Consider the following 18,660-nt stretch of genomic DNA (forward strand, 5'->3'; position numbering starts at 1 on the left):
ACAGCTTCGAATTAAACTGACATCGCACACTGCAATCAGGGAAATCATTGAAAAAGTGCCAACTTGCTTACCTGCCCAGCTGATTACGCCACCAAACAGGTATGTTTAAAAATACAGGTCTAAACTAAGTTTTAACAGCGCGGTAAGTCTTAATGATTGCCAAACAACTAAAAATTAACTTTTAAAAATGTGGAGTCTCATTACTCCTTATTTTAATAGTTTTTGGTCATTTAAAAAAATGTAAATTTTTTTTAAAATGTTAAACTTTTCCCTTCTGTCTCTTTTATCTAATCTCATTATTTCTTACCCTCTTTTTTTTTTCGCTGTCTATAACTGTTTTTACATTGATTTACAATGTTGTACCTTTCACTTCCTGAATTTCACACGCCAAGCCTGCAGAGACAGTGAACGCAGCTTGTCAAAAATGCTGCGATCTGATCGGTCGAGGGGAGAGCTCGGTCCGCTCAGTTCTCCCATGGGTCCTAGCTTTACTGGAGCTAACGTTGGGCTCTTCTCCGCTTCCTATTCGAGGAAGTGCCCGCAGATGATTGCAGAGTGTTCAGTTCCATTCACAACCCCTCAAATAATTAAGCAGTACAAGCCCGCATGCAGCAAGAACTGGACAACATCCAGGGTTGGGCTCATAAGTGGCAAGTAACATTCACGCCAGACAAGTGCCAGGCAATGACCATCTCCAACAAGAGAGAGTCTAACCACCTCCCCATGACATTCAATGGCATTACCATCGCCGAATCCCCCATCATCAACATTCTGGGTGTCACCATTGACCAGAAACTTAACTGGACCAGCCATATAAATACTGTGGCTACAAGAGCAGGTCAGACGCTGGGTATTCCGGGGCGAGTGACTCACCTCCTGACTCCCCAAAGACTTTCTACAAGGCACAAGTCAGGAGTGTGATGGAATACTCTCCACTTGCCTGGATGAGTGCAGCTCCAACAAACTTAAGAAGCTCGACACCATCCAGGACAAAGCAGCCCGTTGATTGGCACCCCATCCACCACCCTAAACATTCACTCCCTTCACCACCGGCGCACAGTGGCTGCAGTGTGTACCATCCACAGGATGCACTGCAGCAACTTGCCAAGGCTTCTTCGACAGCACCTCCCAAACCCGCGACCTCTACCACCTAGAAGGACAAGAGCAGCAGCACATGGGAACAACACCACCTGCGCGTTCCCCTCCAAGTCACCAAACCATCCCGACTTGGAAATATATCGCTGTTCCTTCATCGTCGCTGGGTCAAAATCCTGGAACTCCCTTTCTAACAGCACTGTGGGAGAACCTTCACCACACGGACTGCAGTGGTTCAAGAAGGCAGCTCACCACCACCTTCTCAAGGGCAATTTTTTTTTAAAATTCGTTCATGGGATGTGGGCGTCGCTGGCGAGGCCGGCATTTATTGCCCATCCCTAATTGCCCTTGAGAAGGTGGTGGTGAGCCGCCTTCTTGAACCGCTGCAGTCCGTGTGGTGAAGGTTCGCCCACTGTGCTGTTAGGAAGGGAGTTCCAGGATTTTGACCCAGCGACGATGAAGGAACAGCGATATATTTCCAAGTCGGGATGGTGTGTGACTTGGAGGGGAACGTGCAGGTGGTGTTGTTCCCATGTGTCTGCTGCTCTTGTCCTTCTAGGTGGTAGAGGTCGCAAGTTTGGGAGGTGCTGTTGAAGAAGCCTTGGCGAGTTGCTACAGTGCATCCTGTGGATGGTACACACATTAGGGATGGGCAATAAATACTGGCCTCGCCAGCGACCCCCACATCCCATGAATGAATTTTAAAAAATAAAGACCGCAGTGAGTTTGTGGGTTGGTATAAATCTATGGAGCTTCGCCACTCCTAGTGATTTCTACCCCATTGTACCAGTGTTACATTTCCACTCACAACAGCCATCCCTATGGCCTCACTGAGTAAAACTGCCAATGAATTAAGGACAGTTTAATGTCATGAGCTCACCTTCCCACAAGGGATTGAGTTTAGACCAGCCAAACCATTCTGCTGAGAACCATTCAAGCTGGCAGATATATGTTGTTATCCCATCAGTCTGGAAACCCAAGTGCCAAAGTCAAAAGGTCAAGTTTCTAATTCCCTGTTCTGCATAGTGCCCACTGAGGATGTGAATTAAGATAATCTTAATCTCCATGAAGAGGTGAAGAGTCTGATGCAGTGGACAGCAATGGAAATGGAGAGGCCTGGATAGGGAACCAAAAGCACAATCGAAGAGGAAGATTTTGGGGAGCTCTTTAAAAGCAGGGAAGGAGTTGGCAATGAGGAGGGAATTGGTACAGAATTTCAGAGGGCAGGAGTATAGTATAGTTATATAGACCATCCATTCAGCTGCCTCTGCTGCTTTTTCCCTTCCCCTTGTCCACCAAGCTAAACCTCCACCCATGTCCTCTCTAAGCCATGGGACCCACCTCCTGCTCTCTTGGCTCCATTCCCACGTGACTGCTGACCACCCAACTTCCCTTCCTAGCTGCCATGTAAACTGCCATTGTAAATGGTTCCCTCACATCAGGCACTGTCCCCATCACTTTCAAAACCACCATCACCGCACTCCTCAAAAAACCCATCCTTCACCTTGGTGCATTTGTCATCTTCATCCTTCTGGACCTCTCTGCAGCCTTTGACATAGTCGACCACACCTTCCTCCTCCAAAATCTATCCTCTATTATCCAGCTAGGTGGGACTGCCCTCAATTGGATCTACTCTGACCTATCCGATCATAGCCAGAACATTTCTAGCAATAGTCATTTAATTTAATTTATCAGGGAGAAACATCTGATGGAGATCATCCAATGGCTCAGTAGGTAGATGCGCCCCCTGATGTGGTGGTGACCCATTCACTAGAGAAAGCCACGTCCTGGGCTCAGAGGTTAAGAGTGACAACTTGGGTGAGGTACCAGAGGGTCGGACAGGACCCCCGAAACTACACTCTAACGCGAACCGATGCCCTCAGGAGGCAGGGGCACAAAAAGGAAGAAATATCACATTTTCAGTTCTAAGAACCCATGAAAATCAAGGCAGCATTTCACTTCCTCCCCACATCACTCCATTCTCCCAATGTCACAAGAGTAGGCATAAAGAATCTTTAGTGTGTCTGTCCCTGGAGGAGCACAGAGACTGGCAGGACAGGGTGTTGTGAGAATATATAAAGAGTTTACAAAACATGCCTTATAAATGGAGTAGACGGGCTGAATTTAATACTGAAAGTTAATTGGCTTTTAAATATAACACAGATTAAAGTAAGGGGCCATACGACCAAGTGTCTGTACCCAGGAGAATAATTGCAGGCTCTATTCGAAAATTTGATTGAATAAAGTGTCCATTAATGCAGCTCGGGAAAGCTCACAACAATAGCAGCTCCGCGGGATCCGTATCACCAGAGATCCAGCTTGATGTCCATCGTGTTGACAGTAACCTGACACTGCTCGCTTGGCTGGGATCTACAGAAGCTCTTAGCTCCACATCTGTGACGAGAAATATTTAGGCTGGTATCACATACCATCTAATTGTGTTGGATTGGCAACTCTGGTATGCTGTGATGTGAAGCACAGTGAGCTGCAGAAAAGAACCAGTGGGCCCACCAGGTCACTGGTTAATGGTTCTACAATCAATGCAATACACATAGACTAATTTAGAACCTGTCTAACAAACTGATTATTGCAGAATATATACAGGCACTTTAAAACCACTAACACAAAATGAATTACGATCAACTCAGCTCAAGCCCTTAATCTTTCTCGTTCCGTCACAACCTTTCTGGTCTCTGTTTACTGATAAACTACCAAGAACAACTTGCATTTATATAGCGCCTTTAACGTAATAAAACATCCCAAGTGCTTCACAGAAGCGTTATTCGACAAAATTTGACACCGAGCCGCAGAAGGAGATATTAGGACCATGGTCATTATTCCTCCAAACTTTCCACTCTTAGTCCTCCGAAACTCTGAGTAGGTCATCCTCATGCTCTACCTTCTCCCTACATCCTCACTGTATTGTGATCAAGACTCATCATATAGTCTGTTCGTCTATCTCATTGTTTCTTGAGACTTTAAAAACAGTACCCCTATCTCCCTCAGTCTCCCCTCCTCCTACAATCCATAGGTTTTTACAATTGAGGTTTAACATCACCGAACCGCTACTTGATGTATCTCCTCTTCTATCCGACTCTTTTGGACTTTGTTGGTGTCCTGTGCTATGAACCTTAGCCCTTCACCCAGGCTTCTGTTAATAACACGGTTTATTAAAAATGAATTATAAAAATGTTGGACGATACAAACCTTCAATGTGAGCAGCCTGTGCCAAACAATCTCGGCACCGTGGGCTGCTGTGAGTATCTGAGATCCAGCTTGAGTTATGGATGGACCAGAGCCAAATTTGCAATCCAAACTTTGGCTTTTCTTAATTAGTTCTGCTGTCTCTGAAACCAATGTTCAGATCATCAGATAGCCTGAAAAATTCCGATTCATCCATGGGAATCGTATCCAAAGCCAAAGTCCCAGATTCCCAAATCGACATCAACATGTAGCCCCAGTTGTTGAGGCATACTTTGTTTCTAGCCAAGGATTATGGGTAAATGATGTCAATGAAGGACTAAAGTTCCTTGATGAGAATCCTCCCCCGGGACATCGGCTTTAATCTCGAAATGGGAATGAGGTAATTAGGCGTCTTGGCACAAACACAGGGAGTCAGCGGAGACATTTCACCCTATCAGAGAAAGATGTGCCATCCGAGATACCCTAGATAGTGAAGGCAGAGGATCCAATCAGACTGCAGCAAGAAGTAGCCACGGTAATTGAATGAGAACAGAGGGAAAACTGGTTAATTGAGTGAGAGCAATAACTTAATTCCTAGGGCTATTCAATAGGAACAACAACTTGCATTTAAAGAGTGCCTTTAATGTAGCAAAACATTTTGCTTCTCCCTTAAGCCATTGAACATGGGTGGAATTCAGCCACTCAAGTAATTCTTTGTGCAGCACAGGGTGGCCAAGGAGAAGCTGAGAGCTTGGAGCCTCTCCATAGCTCCTTCTCCCCCTTCCAATAACATATGAACAATGACGGACAGGACAATGGTGCATCCAGTCTGTCCCACACAACTGCAACGATATATAGACTTCGCACCCCACCTGAAATCCATGTGATCTCCTGGGAGAAGCGAAACATGGAAATAAGTGGAATATGAAAGAAAGAAAGACTTGCATTTATATAGCGCCTTTCACGGCCTCAGGACGTCCCAAAGCGGTTTACAGTCAATGAAGCACTTCCGAAGTGTAATCACTGTTGTAATGTAGGGAAACGCAGCAGCCAATTTGCACACAGCAAGGTCCCACAAACAGTGATGAGTTAATGAGCAGATAATCTGTTTTGGTAATGTTAGAGGAACGATCGACCATATTCGAAGTGGAAGATTTCAATTGGCAGAGCAAATGTTGTAGGGAACACCTCCTAATGCACCTCGGACCAAAAATGGTGTGGGCTCCTGCCCGGAACTTGACCTCACCCCCAGGATTTGGGATGGGATCAAGGTTCATCTGTGGTTTGGCAAGTGTTAAGCCCTTGCTCAGATATACCCTCAGGGGGCATCCGCAGGAATTTCTAGGCTAGTATGTTTCTGGTGGCCACCTGGACGAGTGCCAAGACAAAGAATTGATGGAGAGGCGGGCACAGGTGGCATCATGGTTTTGATGTTCAAATATTCCATTCATCTTCTTAAAGGTCTGGTATCGCTACGGTGACACATTTTAATCCTGCAGATGCAGGAACAACACCCTAAGACCGGATATCTGCTACGATACTGAACACATGTGGCGTTATCTGAACTGAATATACAGTTACAAAATGTAAGTGACAGATGTGTTCAGTGTCGCAATGAGCTGATCACATTACTGCACTTTCCCTTATTTACAGACCTGGCAGGGTGTCTGGTAAACAGATCAGCAACGAAAATGCTCCCTTAGTATTGCAAGCTAGGTCCATCTTTAGGAAACTAAGAAAATAAGGGATGTAGTAGATTAATCTTTCTGGCTGCAGATTTGCCCATTTATATTATATATACATAGCCTGGCCCAAATTTCACCCCTACCCTCCTAGACTGCATGACTATTATAGGGTTACTGTTGCTTTTTTAAAAAATCAATTTTCCCTCCTTTCCTTCTCCCAATGAAGATGTTGACTTCATTTTCAGGGAATGATTTTCAACAGGTCACCCTCGAGGATCTTGCCCAAATGACCATTGCTCAGTTGCGGACCTAAACAGAGAGTGTTGGTAGGTTATTGAAAAATCACAGACAGACCCCAGTCCTGTGCTGACTCGCATCTTCCAGCAAAAGGGGCGGGTGTCACTAGATTAAAATCAGGAGCAGAAACCCTGGCTGATTCTCTGTCCCAACCCAGGTGGGGCTGCGACCATCTGTAGTACTTCAAGTGCCACACTGGCTGAGAACAGCTAACTCACCCACAGACCAGGACACTGACCAGGGACCTTCTGGTCTGCACTGGCTCGTCTGTGGCTCGATGGTAGGGCTAAGAGGAGAGACCGGGGCAGTGGGATTAGTTTTGGAGTGCAGTGGTAAACAGCTGGCACAGACACGATGGGCTGAATGGCCCTCCTTCTGTGCTGCAAACCTCTGTGGTACTCACTGCCTTAAGCTGGGCCATCGGGAGAACTGCCAAAAACATATCGAAACTGGTTTAACTCCATAAAAGTTATGTCCCTTCCCCTGCATCCACCTCCTCCCAGTCACATATCATTCATTGCCTCTTGATCCCATTAACTACGATCCACAATCTCTCCATCCGACTCCCAACAGCACTCCATAAATTTGAGTGGATTATAAAACATAAAATCCCGAAGCAATCTGTTAAAGACATACACCTGTCAAACGCAAATGCTTAAAGAATTCACTTCCTTTATCATTGGGACTTATAAAAAGCAGATAGTCTTTTTGACACAATGATGACACACACACAGTGAAATCTTATGCTGCTTTGATTTTTGACGTGAATTGCCCTTATGGCATCACAAAGTTTGGCAAACAAAGAGAAAAGATTTGTCAAATGATTCCCCCCCCCCCCCCCTCCCACCAATAAAGGCAGCTGCACAATCTCAGAATTCAGATAGTGTGTGTACATATACACGCCTCGTGCTTTGTTGTGATAGTTTACGACAACACCTGTCTGGTAATCGGAGCCGAGATATCCGTTACAAACTTCCCAGGCCCAGAGCACGCACCGACCCCCCAACACCCACCCCCAAAACCAGACCGCAAGCTCAAAGCGAGGAAGATGGGAAGTTGAAATGGATTTTCTTTAACACTAGTGGATCTTCCCACTTGCAGACGGAACGGGGGAGGGGGGGGGGGGGGGGCTGATTTTCAAACTTGCCGCCCGCAGCTTAAAACTGGCGCAGTGGATCGGCCGCCTGTTATAGAAACCGCCCGGCCTTCGTTCCCGCGATGGAAATAAAAAATCGAGCGGTTTCTATGGTGATCCACAGCACCGGCTTCACGCCCGGGAGGCAATCTGCCCCAGGGCGTCTGGTGGGGCATTGGGCGTCCGAGAGGGGACCGCAGGGGGGTGCTGGAGAATGGGGTGCATGCTCCTTTAATTGAGTCTAAGGCTTGCACCGGCTCAGACCTCTCTGCTTCAGCGTGCTGTAAACGGATTGGCAGGTTTGTGTGGGTAATCTAAACCATAAGGTCTGATAGTCCATACACAGTGTACGATGTGTGAAGAGTGCCTTACGCCCAAAACAGGAGCCTCTTAAACATACGGCTCATATCACCCGACAGTCGATATTCTGCACACCTTGTAACCTGCCATCCGTTGAAAGGGTGGAGTTCAGATCGGTGCTGGTAGCAGGCGTGTGATTGCAGTCGGATCTGGCAGCTGAATTTGCTAGCACGGGGCCTTTGCGTCCAGCTGCTGCTGTTTAATGCTGGAGTGTCGCAATTAAAAGTGGGCAGGCAGGCAGGCGTGAGGTCAGAAGGGGTGAGTCAGTGATCCGGCGTTCCAAGTGGACGTGCTCCTCTTGGCTCCGCGAAAACACTGCGGGCCATTCTTCGCCCCCCCCCCCCCCCAACACTTTGCCTCCCCACCCCCTCGGGACCGGCCAGCGGGCCGGCTCAGTGCAGGAGCCGGCCGGAATTCCCTTGGCTCCAACGGGTGAGCTGCGTAGAGACGCCCAAATGGCGCCTGCAGCTGGCCGCCTTCATGAGATTGGGAGCATGCACCCCATTCTCCAGCACCCCCCTGCGGTCCCCTCTCGGGCGCCCATTGCCCCACTAGATGCCCTGGGGCAGATTGTCAAACTTGCCTCCCGGGCGTGAAGCCGGTGCTGTGGATCACCATAGAAACCGCTCGATTTTTCATTTTCATCGCGGGAACGAAGGCCGGGCGGTTTCTATAACGGGCGGCCGATCCACAACACCAGTTTTAAGCTGCGGGCGGCAAGTTTGAAAATCAGCCCCCCCCCCCACTCGATCGGGCCTGGGTTCAGATTGCACCGGCCAGTTCGTGCTGGGGAAACCGATGAATTTCTTCCCCTATATTATTGTTGCATTAAGTGCCAGTCATGGCACAATTGGCAGCATTTTCGCCTCTGAGTCAGAAGGTTGTGAGTTCAAGCCCCACTCCAGAGACTTGAGCACATAATCCAGGCTGACACTCCCAGCGCCAGTACTGAGGGAGTGCTGCAATGTCGGAGGTGCCATCTTTCGGGATGAGACGTTAAACTGAGGCCCCGTCTGCCCCCTCAGGTGGACAGCAAACATCCCATGGCACTATTTCGAAGAAGAGCAGGGAAGTTCTCACCGGTGTCCTGGCCAATATTTATCAACCAACCAACACATAAAAACAAATTGGTCATTATCACATTGCTGTTTGTGGGACCTTGCTGTGCACCAACCAGCTGCCGTGTTTCTTACATTACAACAGTAACTACACTTCAAAAGTACTTCATTGGCTGTAAAGCGCTTTGGGACGTCCTGGAGTTGTGAAAGGTGCTATATAAATGCAAGTCCCTTCTTCTCTAAACTGCGCCATAAATTGACAACCCTGACAACACCATCTAGGCGTGGCTGCTATTTGGCAAAAAAAAGTCCATGAGGATTTCTTCCCCTTGAGTTTCTGTCAGAATCAAACAAATAGTGATGCTGTTGGCAGCCTGAGAGGGGTTAATGGGACTAAGGTTATATCGCACTTACCGTAATAAATAACCCAGGTGTCTCATCGAGGCTCCTGCTAATAGATTCCTCTCTCCCCCCCAAAGCAGCTGATGAATTTCTCTCAGGGGAGGTGTTATGAAAAGTTACTCACCGTTGTAAGACATCTTCAGCCTGGGATTGCTGTTGATGGACGATCTGCCCTGGCTTTGAAGGACTTGCACGGTGAGCAGCTGGAGCAAGAGACAATTCCACAGGAGCGCCATGGTTTCCTTTCACAGACAGGCGAGACCCTCAGGACAGGTTACAATACACATCCGATCACCAGGTCAGCACCAGCGGAGAGTCCTGAAACAGTGGCAGAGTTTACAGTCATTAGGACGGGAACCTCCTCGTTTCAGCTAAGATTCCAGAAGAGGCTTGGACTTTTGGTATAAAAGCCGGACAGGTAGCACTGGAGAGGGACAGGAAGAAAGTCAGAGAGTTAGAACTGACAAGAGAAATCAAAATCGAACCTGTTCCGTTTCCACTGAGATTGGATCACCAGCGTGCTTATAAAACACACACACATACACACACACAGCTTGACTTTCCGTATAGCAACAGATCCTGGAATGCATTTGAAAAAAATCCCACCCCCTCTCTTGTAATGGCTGTTCAACAGGTACAAGAGAGGCTGTTATAATTTCTCCCCTCCCTCTCCCTCTCTCTCTGTATTACCTGGAGCCAGCACCGGTTACTGGCTGATGGACAAGAGCCGCCTTTGCTCGCCTCTCTCTCTCTCTCTCTCCTCACATTCTTTATTTTCTTGGCTCGGCTACAGTCACCTCAGTGCTTAGGTCCATCCAAGTAGACGCCAGCAAGAGAGAAAGAGAGGGGGTGAAGAGAGGAGAGGGGAGGGGAGGGAGAAGGAGAGAGGGGAGGGAGGCAGCGTGGATAAGAGTAATGAGCAGAATTTAACAGAACAGCTTTTCAGCTTTCCAAAGCATCACTGCCAAGATATTTAATCTCTCCTCTCTCTCTCTCTCTCCAGCTCTCCGCGGGACAGTTAAAGGATGTCAGTTGTGTATCACAGTAGTGAGTGGAGTGAACGCTGATCTCTCCTCTCTCTCTCTCTCTCTCCCTGGAGCTCTGCACCACCACTATACAAATTGCCGAATAAATTACACAGCCGAGTGACCCAACTGGTGTCAGGCATGCAGACTGCCCAGCGGCAGACACCAGCCCAACGGTATGTCGTGTCAAGTGATTACTCGCCCCCCCCCCCCCCCCCCTCCGAGTCTCGGGGGACCCATCGAGAGGCAGATTTAGTGCAGTGTGGGGAGTCACTGACCTCGACATTTGCTATTGCCATAATCGAGAGGCAGGCACTCCGAGAGGTTGCAAGCTTTCACTTTCCAGCAAGCTAAGGAGTCAATACACTCTCCTCAGTGCATCGGACACCGCCTCTTTCTCAAACTTTTGCCTATTACTTTGGCCATTGTATAATGTTTTTTTTTTGCTTTAATACTTCGCTTTACGACAGCACTGATGAATGGGATTAATATCCGCTTCTATCCTGCGATCTGGGTTTATAATTTAACCACCCGAATGCTGAATCTCATTCACCTCTTCTTCGAACAGTCCTTTTCCATCAGACAGTATCTGTCAAAATGATTACGAGACTGAGGGGACTTGGGTTAAGTGTATAAGTGATTTTCCACATTATGAAGGGCAATAGGGATGAGTACATCGCCCTTTCACGTGCTCATTTATTAGGGAACACACCGTTTTATGCAACTGGGCAGCTCAAGAGAGGTCAGATTATTATATTCACGCAGGCTAGAACCTAACAATAGCGTCTTTCACATCCTTAAGATATTCCAAAGTGCTTCACAGTCAATGAATGACTTTTGAAGTGTAGCCACCATTGTTATGAGGGCAAATGTGGCCGCCAATATGTGCAAAGCAAGCTCCCACAAACAACAAATGAGTTAAATGACCAGATTATGATGGATGAGGGATGAATGTTGGCCAAGACACTGAGAGAACTCCCCTGCTATTTCTTCAAATAGTCCCACGGGGTGTGTTATGTCCACCTGAACAGGCAGATGGGGGCTTGATTTAACATTTCTAAAAGACGGCACCTACGACAATGCAGCACTCCCTCAATACGGCAGTGAAATATCAGCCTTGATTGTGTGCTCAAGTCTGTAATGGGGTTTGATCCTACAAGCTTCTGACTCAGAGGTCAGAGTGCTACCAGCTGAGGCGTGTGGCTTGACGAGGACAGGGACAGAATATTTTTTTAAAAACACGCTGCTGGCATAACATGCTACCCCCAGGATTCATGCGTTTTCCCAGACTGGTTCACCCCCCCCCCCGAATAGAATGGAGTCACTTTGGTATGGGGGGAGGGACAGCCTTTCCCCAATCAATGATGTCAGCACAGTGACCCTGGAGAGGGGACGTAAAATGACGAATCTCTGTAAGGGTTAGAGATTCTGGGAAATTTTAATAGTCATGATTCCTAATAATATATTTTTCTTTTAGGTAGATATTGGAGGAAGTACTTTGTATAGAAACTACTCTCCTTCCCTTCAAAGTATGACAGGTGATTACCCTGAGAGTGGCTTAGTGATAGTAATCCCGCCTCTGAGGTACTGTCAGTGCCCAAAGGAATTGTGTCCCACCAAGAGTCAGTACCACAACATTAGAATAAAAAACGTGTTGTGTACTTTCACACTGGCTGCGATTAAAAACGTGGTAACCGAATTCCACCTCTGCACCTTGATGTGAATGCTCTCTTCCTTATCTGCTCGAGTTATTGGCAAAAATCATTTTCCATTGAAATTAAATGATGCCGAATTGAGGGCTTTAAAAAAAAATCTTATTTGGTGAAAGACGTAACTTCATTCCTTAAATATTGGCACTCGCAAAAAGTTTAAGAAATTAGAAGAATTCGCAGCTGGAACTCAAACAGCCGCACCGTAATTGTGCTCCCAGATGTTTCAAATAATCTCTACAGATGTGGACTCGAGATCAAAGATTAGTTTTTAAGGCAGCGTGCCCTGAGGTTTTGCAATAGAATTATTTGTTTTACAACATAGAAGCGGGAGGTTTTTCTTTAAAAAAAAGCCTCCCGCCTGGTAGTCCTGTTGTACAGCGAGCCTTTGTTCCATCTGGAGTGGGGAGAAAAGTCTGTGATGGGGGATCAGCACCCATGCGGTTTATGTACTTGTACTGCTGACCCTTGCATTTCTTCCTGGCTGTTTTGCTCCAAGACCATCAGACACGCAGGAGAACAAGGAGCAGAGGTCAGTGATTTGACTGCACCAACCCGCGTGTCCCTGAAATCGAAGTCTACTGGGAACACTTTATTCTTGTTACAGATGGTTCTTATTTTTTTTTTTAAGTCCCTTTCCTTACATACACGCTAATTATGTTTGGCACTGTAGCTCTAACAGAACTAATAATTTAATGGTTACTTAATACAATTAGGGTAGAGAGAAACCATTTCCTCTGGTGGGGGAGTCCACAACAAGGGGGCATAACCTTAAAATTAGAGCTAGGTGGTTCAGGGGTGATGTCAGAAAGCACTTCTTCACACAAAGGGTTTTAGAAATCTGGAACTCTCTTCCCCAATAAGCTGTTGAAGCTGGGGATCAATTGAAGAACTCAACACAGAGATTGATAGATTTTTGTTCGGCAAGAGTATTAAGGATTACGGAACCAAGGCGGGTCGATGGAGTTTTGATACAGATCAGCCATGGTCCAATTGAATGGTGGAACAGGCTTGAGGGGCTGAATGGCCTACTCCTGTTGCTATGTTCCTAATTAACTAAATTCCATCACACCACACTGCACATCAGTATGATACAGGCTTTAAACCCTCACTACGCAAGGCATGTTCCCTTATCTCCACCAAATTGCTGGGCCAGTTACTTTCCCATGTGGAAGAAAGGAAAATCGGAAGGTGAGCCATTGGACGCCTTCTGTTTTTCCACATCGGCATTGTCCTTGATGGAGAGCTGGGAGCAGGATGCCTGTTTGTTCTCTCGGCCAGCAAAACATACACAGAGTGTCCTGGCCAATATTTACCCCTCAGCTAACATCAAAAAACAGATAACCTGGTCATTATTACATTGCCGTTTGTGGGATCATGTTGTGCACAAATTGGCTGCAGCATTTCCATTACAACCATGACTATACTTGAAAAGTGCTTCAGGACATCCTGAGGTCGTGAAAGGCGCTATATAACAATAACTTGCATTTATATAGCGCCTTTAACGTACTAAAACATCCCAAGGCGCTTCACAGGAGCCTTATCAAACAAAATTTGACACCAAGCCTCGTAAGGAGATGTTAGGACAGGTAGTCAAAAGCTCGGTCAAAGAGGTAGGTTTTAAGCAGTGTGTCAAAGGAGGAGAGAGAGAGAAGTAGAGAGGCGGAGTGGTTTAGGGAGGGAATTCCAGAGCTTAGGACTTGGGCAGCTGAAGGCATGGCCGCCAATGGTGGAGCAATTAAAATCAGGGATGTGCAAGAGGCCAGAATTGGAGAAGCGCAGAGATCTCAGCGGGCTGTAGGGCTGGAGGGGGTTACAGAGATAGGGAGGGGCGAGTTTTTCTTTCTTTAGAGGAGGGAGTGCAGAATAAAATACACACAAAACTAGTTACTTAGTTAGAAAATGATGACATTCCTCCTTAGGTGACTTAGATCACCGACCCAGCATTCTACTGAGTCATAAAAACCTGGATGTCTCAGGTCTGATCCTTAATTAGTGCTGAGTTAGGTGATATTAGCAGAGTAGCACTGCGTTCTTATTTTTTTAAGTCAGTTTCTTTACATATAATATTTATATATATATATATATATATATATATATATAATTACAGAGCTAGTTTTACATAAAATTAACTTATGCAAACAACTTTTTTGTCACACTTCAGACTTCATACGCGTTCTAATGAAAACTTCTGGATCACATTTGAAAAAAAAGCATAAAGAGGCAAGACAGTCATCTGGAATGTTCAAACTCCTGAGCAGTAGAATATACCAGAGTCATAATATCTGCACCTCTTAATTGACCTGTGTATGAACTCACCCCGTGTTTACTTGATATCAATTAGTCTTTACAGCCTTAAAGGGACACATACATACACTTTAACAGCAGTTTTATGTGAGCTGTAAAACAACCAGCAGAAAAAAAATTAATATGCTAAATTCTGGAAGGACTATATCATTATTTAAGTTCAGAGGGAGGTTCAGAATAAAAGCCCTGATTTTTAGATATTTAAGCAGAACTTTTTATTACCAATAGGTATAATTAGCCTCACCACCTCGGGATAAGGATGGATAAAAACGTTAGCAATGGTTACTGCACTTGATCACTGTGCAGTGATGCCTCGCTGGAAAGCCCACTTGTGTGAATGCTGCCTGAGGACAATATTGGGCCTCTGAGCACCTCACTGCTTGGGAACACACATGAAGAGTGGCCACTGGGGTGAGGTACTGGAAGGCAGTCGATGGCTGTGGAGCTGAACCCCAGCTTGGAGTTCAGTAGAGAAGAGGAGCTGGGAAGAAACAAAAATGGACCAAATCTGTTGATTATTGATCAGCGCCAACCCTATAACCACCGCCCCTTCCTCCGTCAATGAACAAAATCAGCAGGTGGAGTGCATTGAACAAATTCACTGAATCAGTCCGCCCTGTTGGCTGATCGGCTCCTCCTGGCACGCTGTCAATAATTGCTAGAACCATAGAAGCAAACAGCAGTTCCTCGTACACCAAGTGATTTCTGAGATAAGATCCTCCCAGCAAATTGTTCAAACCACATTGACATGCAGGTGAAATGGATCCGGAACCAGTGAGATTAACTGTAGCCTCTGCTCATTTCAGCTCCTCAGCTGCCTTCCATTAAAGCTGGCAACACGAGTGCAACGCAGCATAACATTCCTCTATTTTCCACAACATCAGGCCAAAACTAGCACAAGCCACAAAAAAAAAATCCGGCAAATATTTCAGGACACGTCTCACCCTCATCGCAGAGCTCCGTGCTTTAGCCCCACACTGGGCTGATAAATGAGGTGTCAGTTAATGGTAAAAAATAAACATGATTGAGGGCATTAATCCCAAGGTGTGAACTGAGTAATAGGGAATTTGACAAATGTAATTAATTGGCTGATACCAATTACCCAGTTGATTCAGTAATGAATGAGGTGTTCGGCAAATGATTGGGATCTGGAGCCATTAGCTGTCATGCATGCTACTGAATCCCATGTTTATTGATTGAGTAATGGATGGGAAGGTGAGCATTAACTGAGTAATGGATGATAAGGTGATCAAATAGGTTTTAATATTTTAACCCTAATTAGCACAGGTGAGCATTTGCAACAAAGGTTCATTAGATTGATTCCTGGGTTGTCCTATGAGGAGAGATTGAGTAGAATGGGAGTTTAGAAGAATGAGAGGTGATCTCGTTGAAATGTATAAAATTCTTAGAGGGCTTGACAGGGTAGATGCTGAGAGGCTGTTTCCCCTGGCTGGAGACTCTAGAACTAGGGGGCATAGTCTCAGGATAAGGGGTCAGCCATTTAGGACCAAGATGAGGAAAAATTTCTTCACTCAAAAGGGTTGTGATTCTTTGGAATTCTCTACCCCAGAGGGCTGTGGATGCTCAGTCGTTGAGTATATTCAAGACTGGGATCAATGGATATTTGGACACTAGAGGAATCAAGGGAAATGGGATCGGGCGGGAAAGTGGAGTTGAGGTAGAAGATCAGCCATGATCTTACTGAATGGCGGAGCAGGCTCGAGGGGCCGTATGGCCTACTCCTGCTCTATTTCTTATGTTCTTATGTGAGGGTAGTACTTCTGTGATGTAACGATGTTGCTACATGCCACATCGCCAGCTGTATGTCTGCCTGGCTTTATTTTTTTTCTTATTTCTTTTAAAATGGTTTGGATTTATTACTTGCATTCATCTCTGTTTCCAACTAGGGTAGAGAAAGAAAAAAAACATCATGACCAACTGGGCAAGTTCTGTATCCAGCAGGTGTCTGACATCCTCCCTTTGTATTTTCTAAGTAAACTTTCTCCTATTAAACAGGAACTATATTTGTCTGAATTATCATCTAATCCTCAATGTTACTAGAGTTCTGTACGCTTACCAGTGCTTCTTGGTTGTTGCTTGTTCTTCTAAAGCTGCTTGGGGATTGATGGAGCGTGGGTGAAATTCCTCCATGTGGTGGCATCATGAAGTTCCAAGCCCAGCAGCTTCATGAATAGGGAGTGCTGGCCACAGCCCCCAGTCTCATGACTGATGTCACCAGAATGGGACTTCATTACATCACTGCAAGTGGAACTCAAAACATAAGTTCTAAAAGCAATGAATGCCAGAAATTCATCTCCCTGGGACCTTAGAGAAAGTAAGCCACCTATACTAAATGGCAACGTCCCAAGAATTTGGGTTGGGATTGTCTGTGCTAAGGAGGAGGGCAGTGCAAGTCTTTCACACCTCTCCCTCCCCCAAAACATTAACTAGTCTTCAAAAAAAGTTGTAAAGCCTTGCCAGCCCTGATGATTGTGTGTTGAAGAATTCCAAGACTCACCTGACAAAGGAAACTAACTGGTCATGGAAGCAAGTTTGCACCTTGTAATCTTAAATTAGCCACAATATAACAGATGCATTTAAGGAGAAGCTAGATAAACCCATGAGGGAGAAAGGAATAGAAGGATATGCTATAATAGAAAAAGAAAAGTTTGGCAGCATCTGTGGAGAAAGAAACAGAGTTAACGTTTCAGGTCGATGACCCTTTGTCGGAATTCATGCTGATAGGGACAGACAAAGAGGGGTGAGAGGAGGCTTGTGTGGAGTATAGACCAGTTGGGCCGAATGGCTTGTTTCTCTGCTGTAGACTTTATGTAATAAGTTCTGCTTCCTTCCACAACCAATTGTAAAGTATAAAACACAAAGGAAGAAGGCAAAACTGAGCATACAGATATCTCCCTTTAATAAAAATTATGAATGATGTAATGATTTAGTGACTATAGTCCCCATTTAAGCTCAAATACGTTTCCACATTGTTTGACTAATGCATGTTTCATATATAAAATATTCATAGTGCAGTAGGCCATGCAATGCGACCTATTGTTTGTTCCTTTGTGTTACAAATACCGAGCCCTGATCCCAAAGCACAGTCTGTGATAGAGGAGCCTGCATTCCTTGTGGTTACTGAAGAGAAACAGATACCTTTAGAAGGAGTGTCGCAGAGGAATGGGTCACATCATTGTATTTACTGTATCTGACACGAGTTCAAATCTCATCCAGACTGATGGAATGAAAAATCTTTCTTTGATAGCCGTAATAGCTGAAATAAGTCTGAATGGTCTCAAACCAGATTCTAGTAGATGCCACTAAACTTCCCACCAGCTGCAAGACTACTTTGTGTGTGAAATGGAAATGCCGTACAATGGTGTATGTGGTATTTGTCTGAGTGCAAAAGAGGCTTTAGTCCGCACCTAACCACTTGAACTGGAAGAACCCAACGCTGGGCACAGTGCGGAGAGAAAAATTCCATTCTCCTATACTCCCGTCTTCAAAACTGGTCATAATGGTGAGTCACTCTTTCCAAAGAAAGGATCTTTAAGTGAAGAAATCTCAGGTCAGAATCTAATTGAGTGACTCAAATGTAACTTGTTGTCAATGCGGCATGAAATTCCAAGGACCTTTGGCCAAATTACATAATGTTGCAGGCATTTAATAAGTTTATGGCTATAGAATGCCAACCATTGATTTATAGGTTTGAGTCACAAGTCAACCTGTCACTCCGATCAACCTCTCCGACACATTGAAATGTTGTGGTTTTTCAGGACCTGGTGGAGTTTCTCTTCTTTGTCCCTTCTTTTCCTGTTGATGATAACTGGTGCTAGGGTATGGTTCACTGATACTGGCAGCCCTCCTATCTCCCATTTTAATGATTATTGTTTATAGCCTCTATTAATGAAGTTCCGCAGATTGATCAAATGTAATGTGCATCACAGCCAAGCCCAACCCTGTCCTCTCCGCACATGCATACTTTCCGGAAACAATTATTGGATAAAGATCCTGACTGATTCCCTCCACCCTCTCCTTCCCAGCCTAAGAAAGAAAGAAATTGCATTTATATAGTGCTTTTCAAGGGCTCGGGACATCCCAAAGCACTTTTTCAAGTGAAGTCACTGCTGCACTGTAGGGAAACCAATTTGCATGCAGCAAAGTCCCACAAACAGCAATGACCAGATAATCTGCTGGTTGGGGGATAAATAAACTCAAAGGCCAACGGCCTCCTTCTGTGCCGTAAATTTCTATGAAATATTGGCCAGGACACCGGGAAAAACTCTCCTGCTCTTCTTCGAATAATACCATGGGATCTTTTGCATCCACCAGAGAGGGCAGACGGGGCCTCGACTTAACATCTCATCCGAAAGACGGCACCTCCAACAGTGCAGCCTTCCC

The 18,660-nt window shown here is 45.6% G+C and overlaps 1 protein-coding gene across 4 annotated transcripts in view; it reads right to left on the reverse strand.

The window, feature by feature from the left end:
* The window catches only part of sema3b (sema domain, immunoglobulin domain (Ig), short basic domain, secreted, (semaphorin) 3B), a 294,532-nt gene that overhangs the window by 123,944 nt on the left and 151,928 nt on the right, over positions 1–18,660 (reverse strand). For 3 of the 4 annotated variants that reach the window (XM_067998440.1, XM_067998438.1, XM_067998441.1), the window contains one exon: positions 9,340–9,533. In XM_067998440.1, the coding sequence (XP_067854541.1) occupies positions 9,340–9,451 (112 nt within the window). In that variant the 5' untranslated portion in view covers positions 9,452–9,533. Of the gene's footprint in view, positions 1–9,339; positions 9,534–9,905; positions 10,208–18,660 lie in introns of those variants that run through there. The other variant, XM_067998439.1, reaches the window with a different exon arrangement.

The sequence above is a fragment of the Heptranchias perlo genome, chromosome 17, assembly GCF_035084215.1.
Source record: "Heptranchias perlo isolate sHepPer1 chromosome 17, sHepPer1.hap1, whole genome shotgun sequence".
NCBI classification, from domain to species: domain Eukaryota; kingdom Metazoa; phylum Chordata; class Chondrichthyes; order Hexanchiformes; family Hexanchidae; genus Heptranchias; species Heptranchias perlo.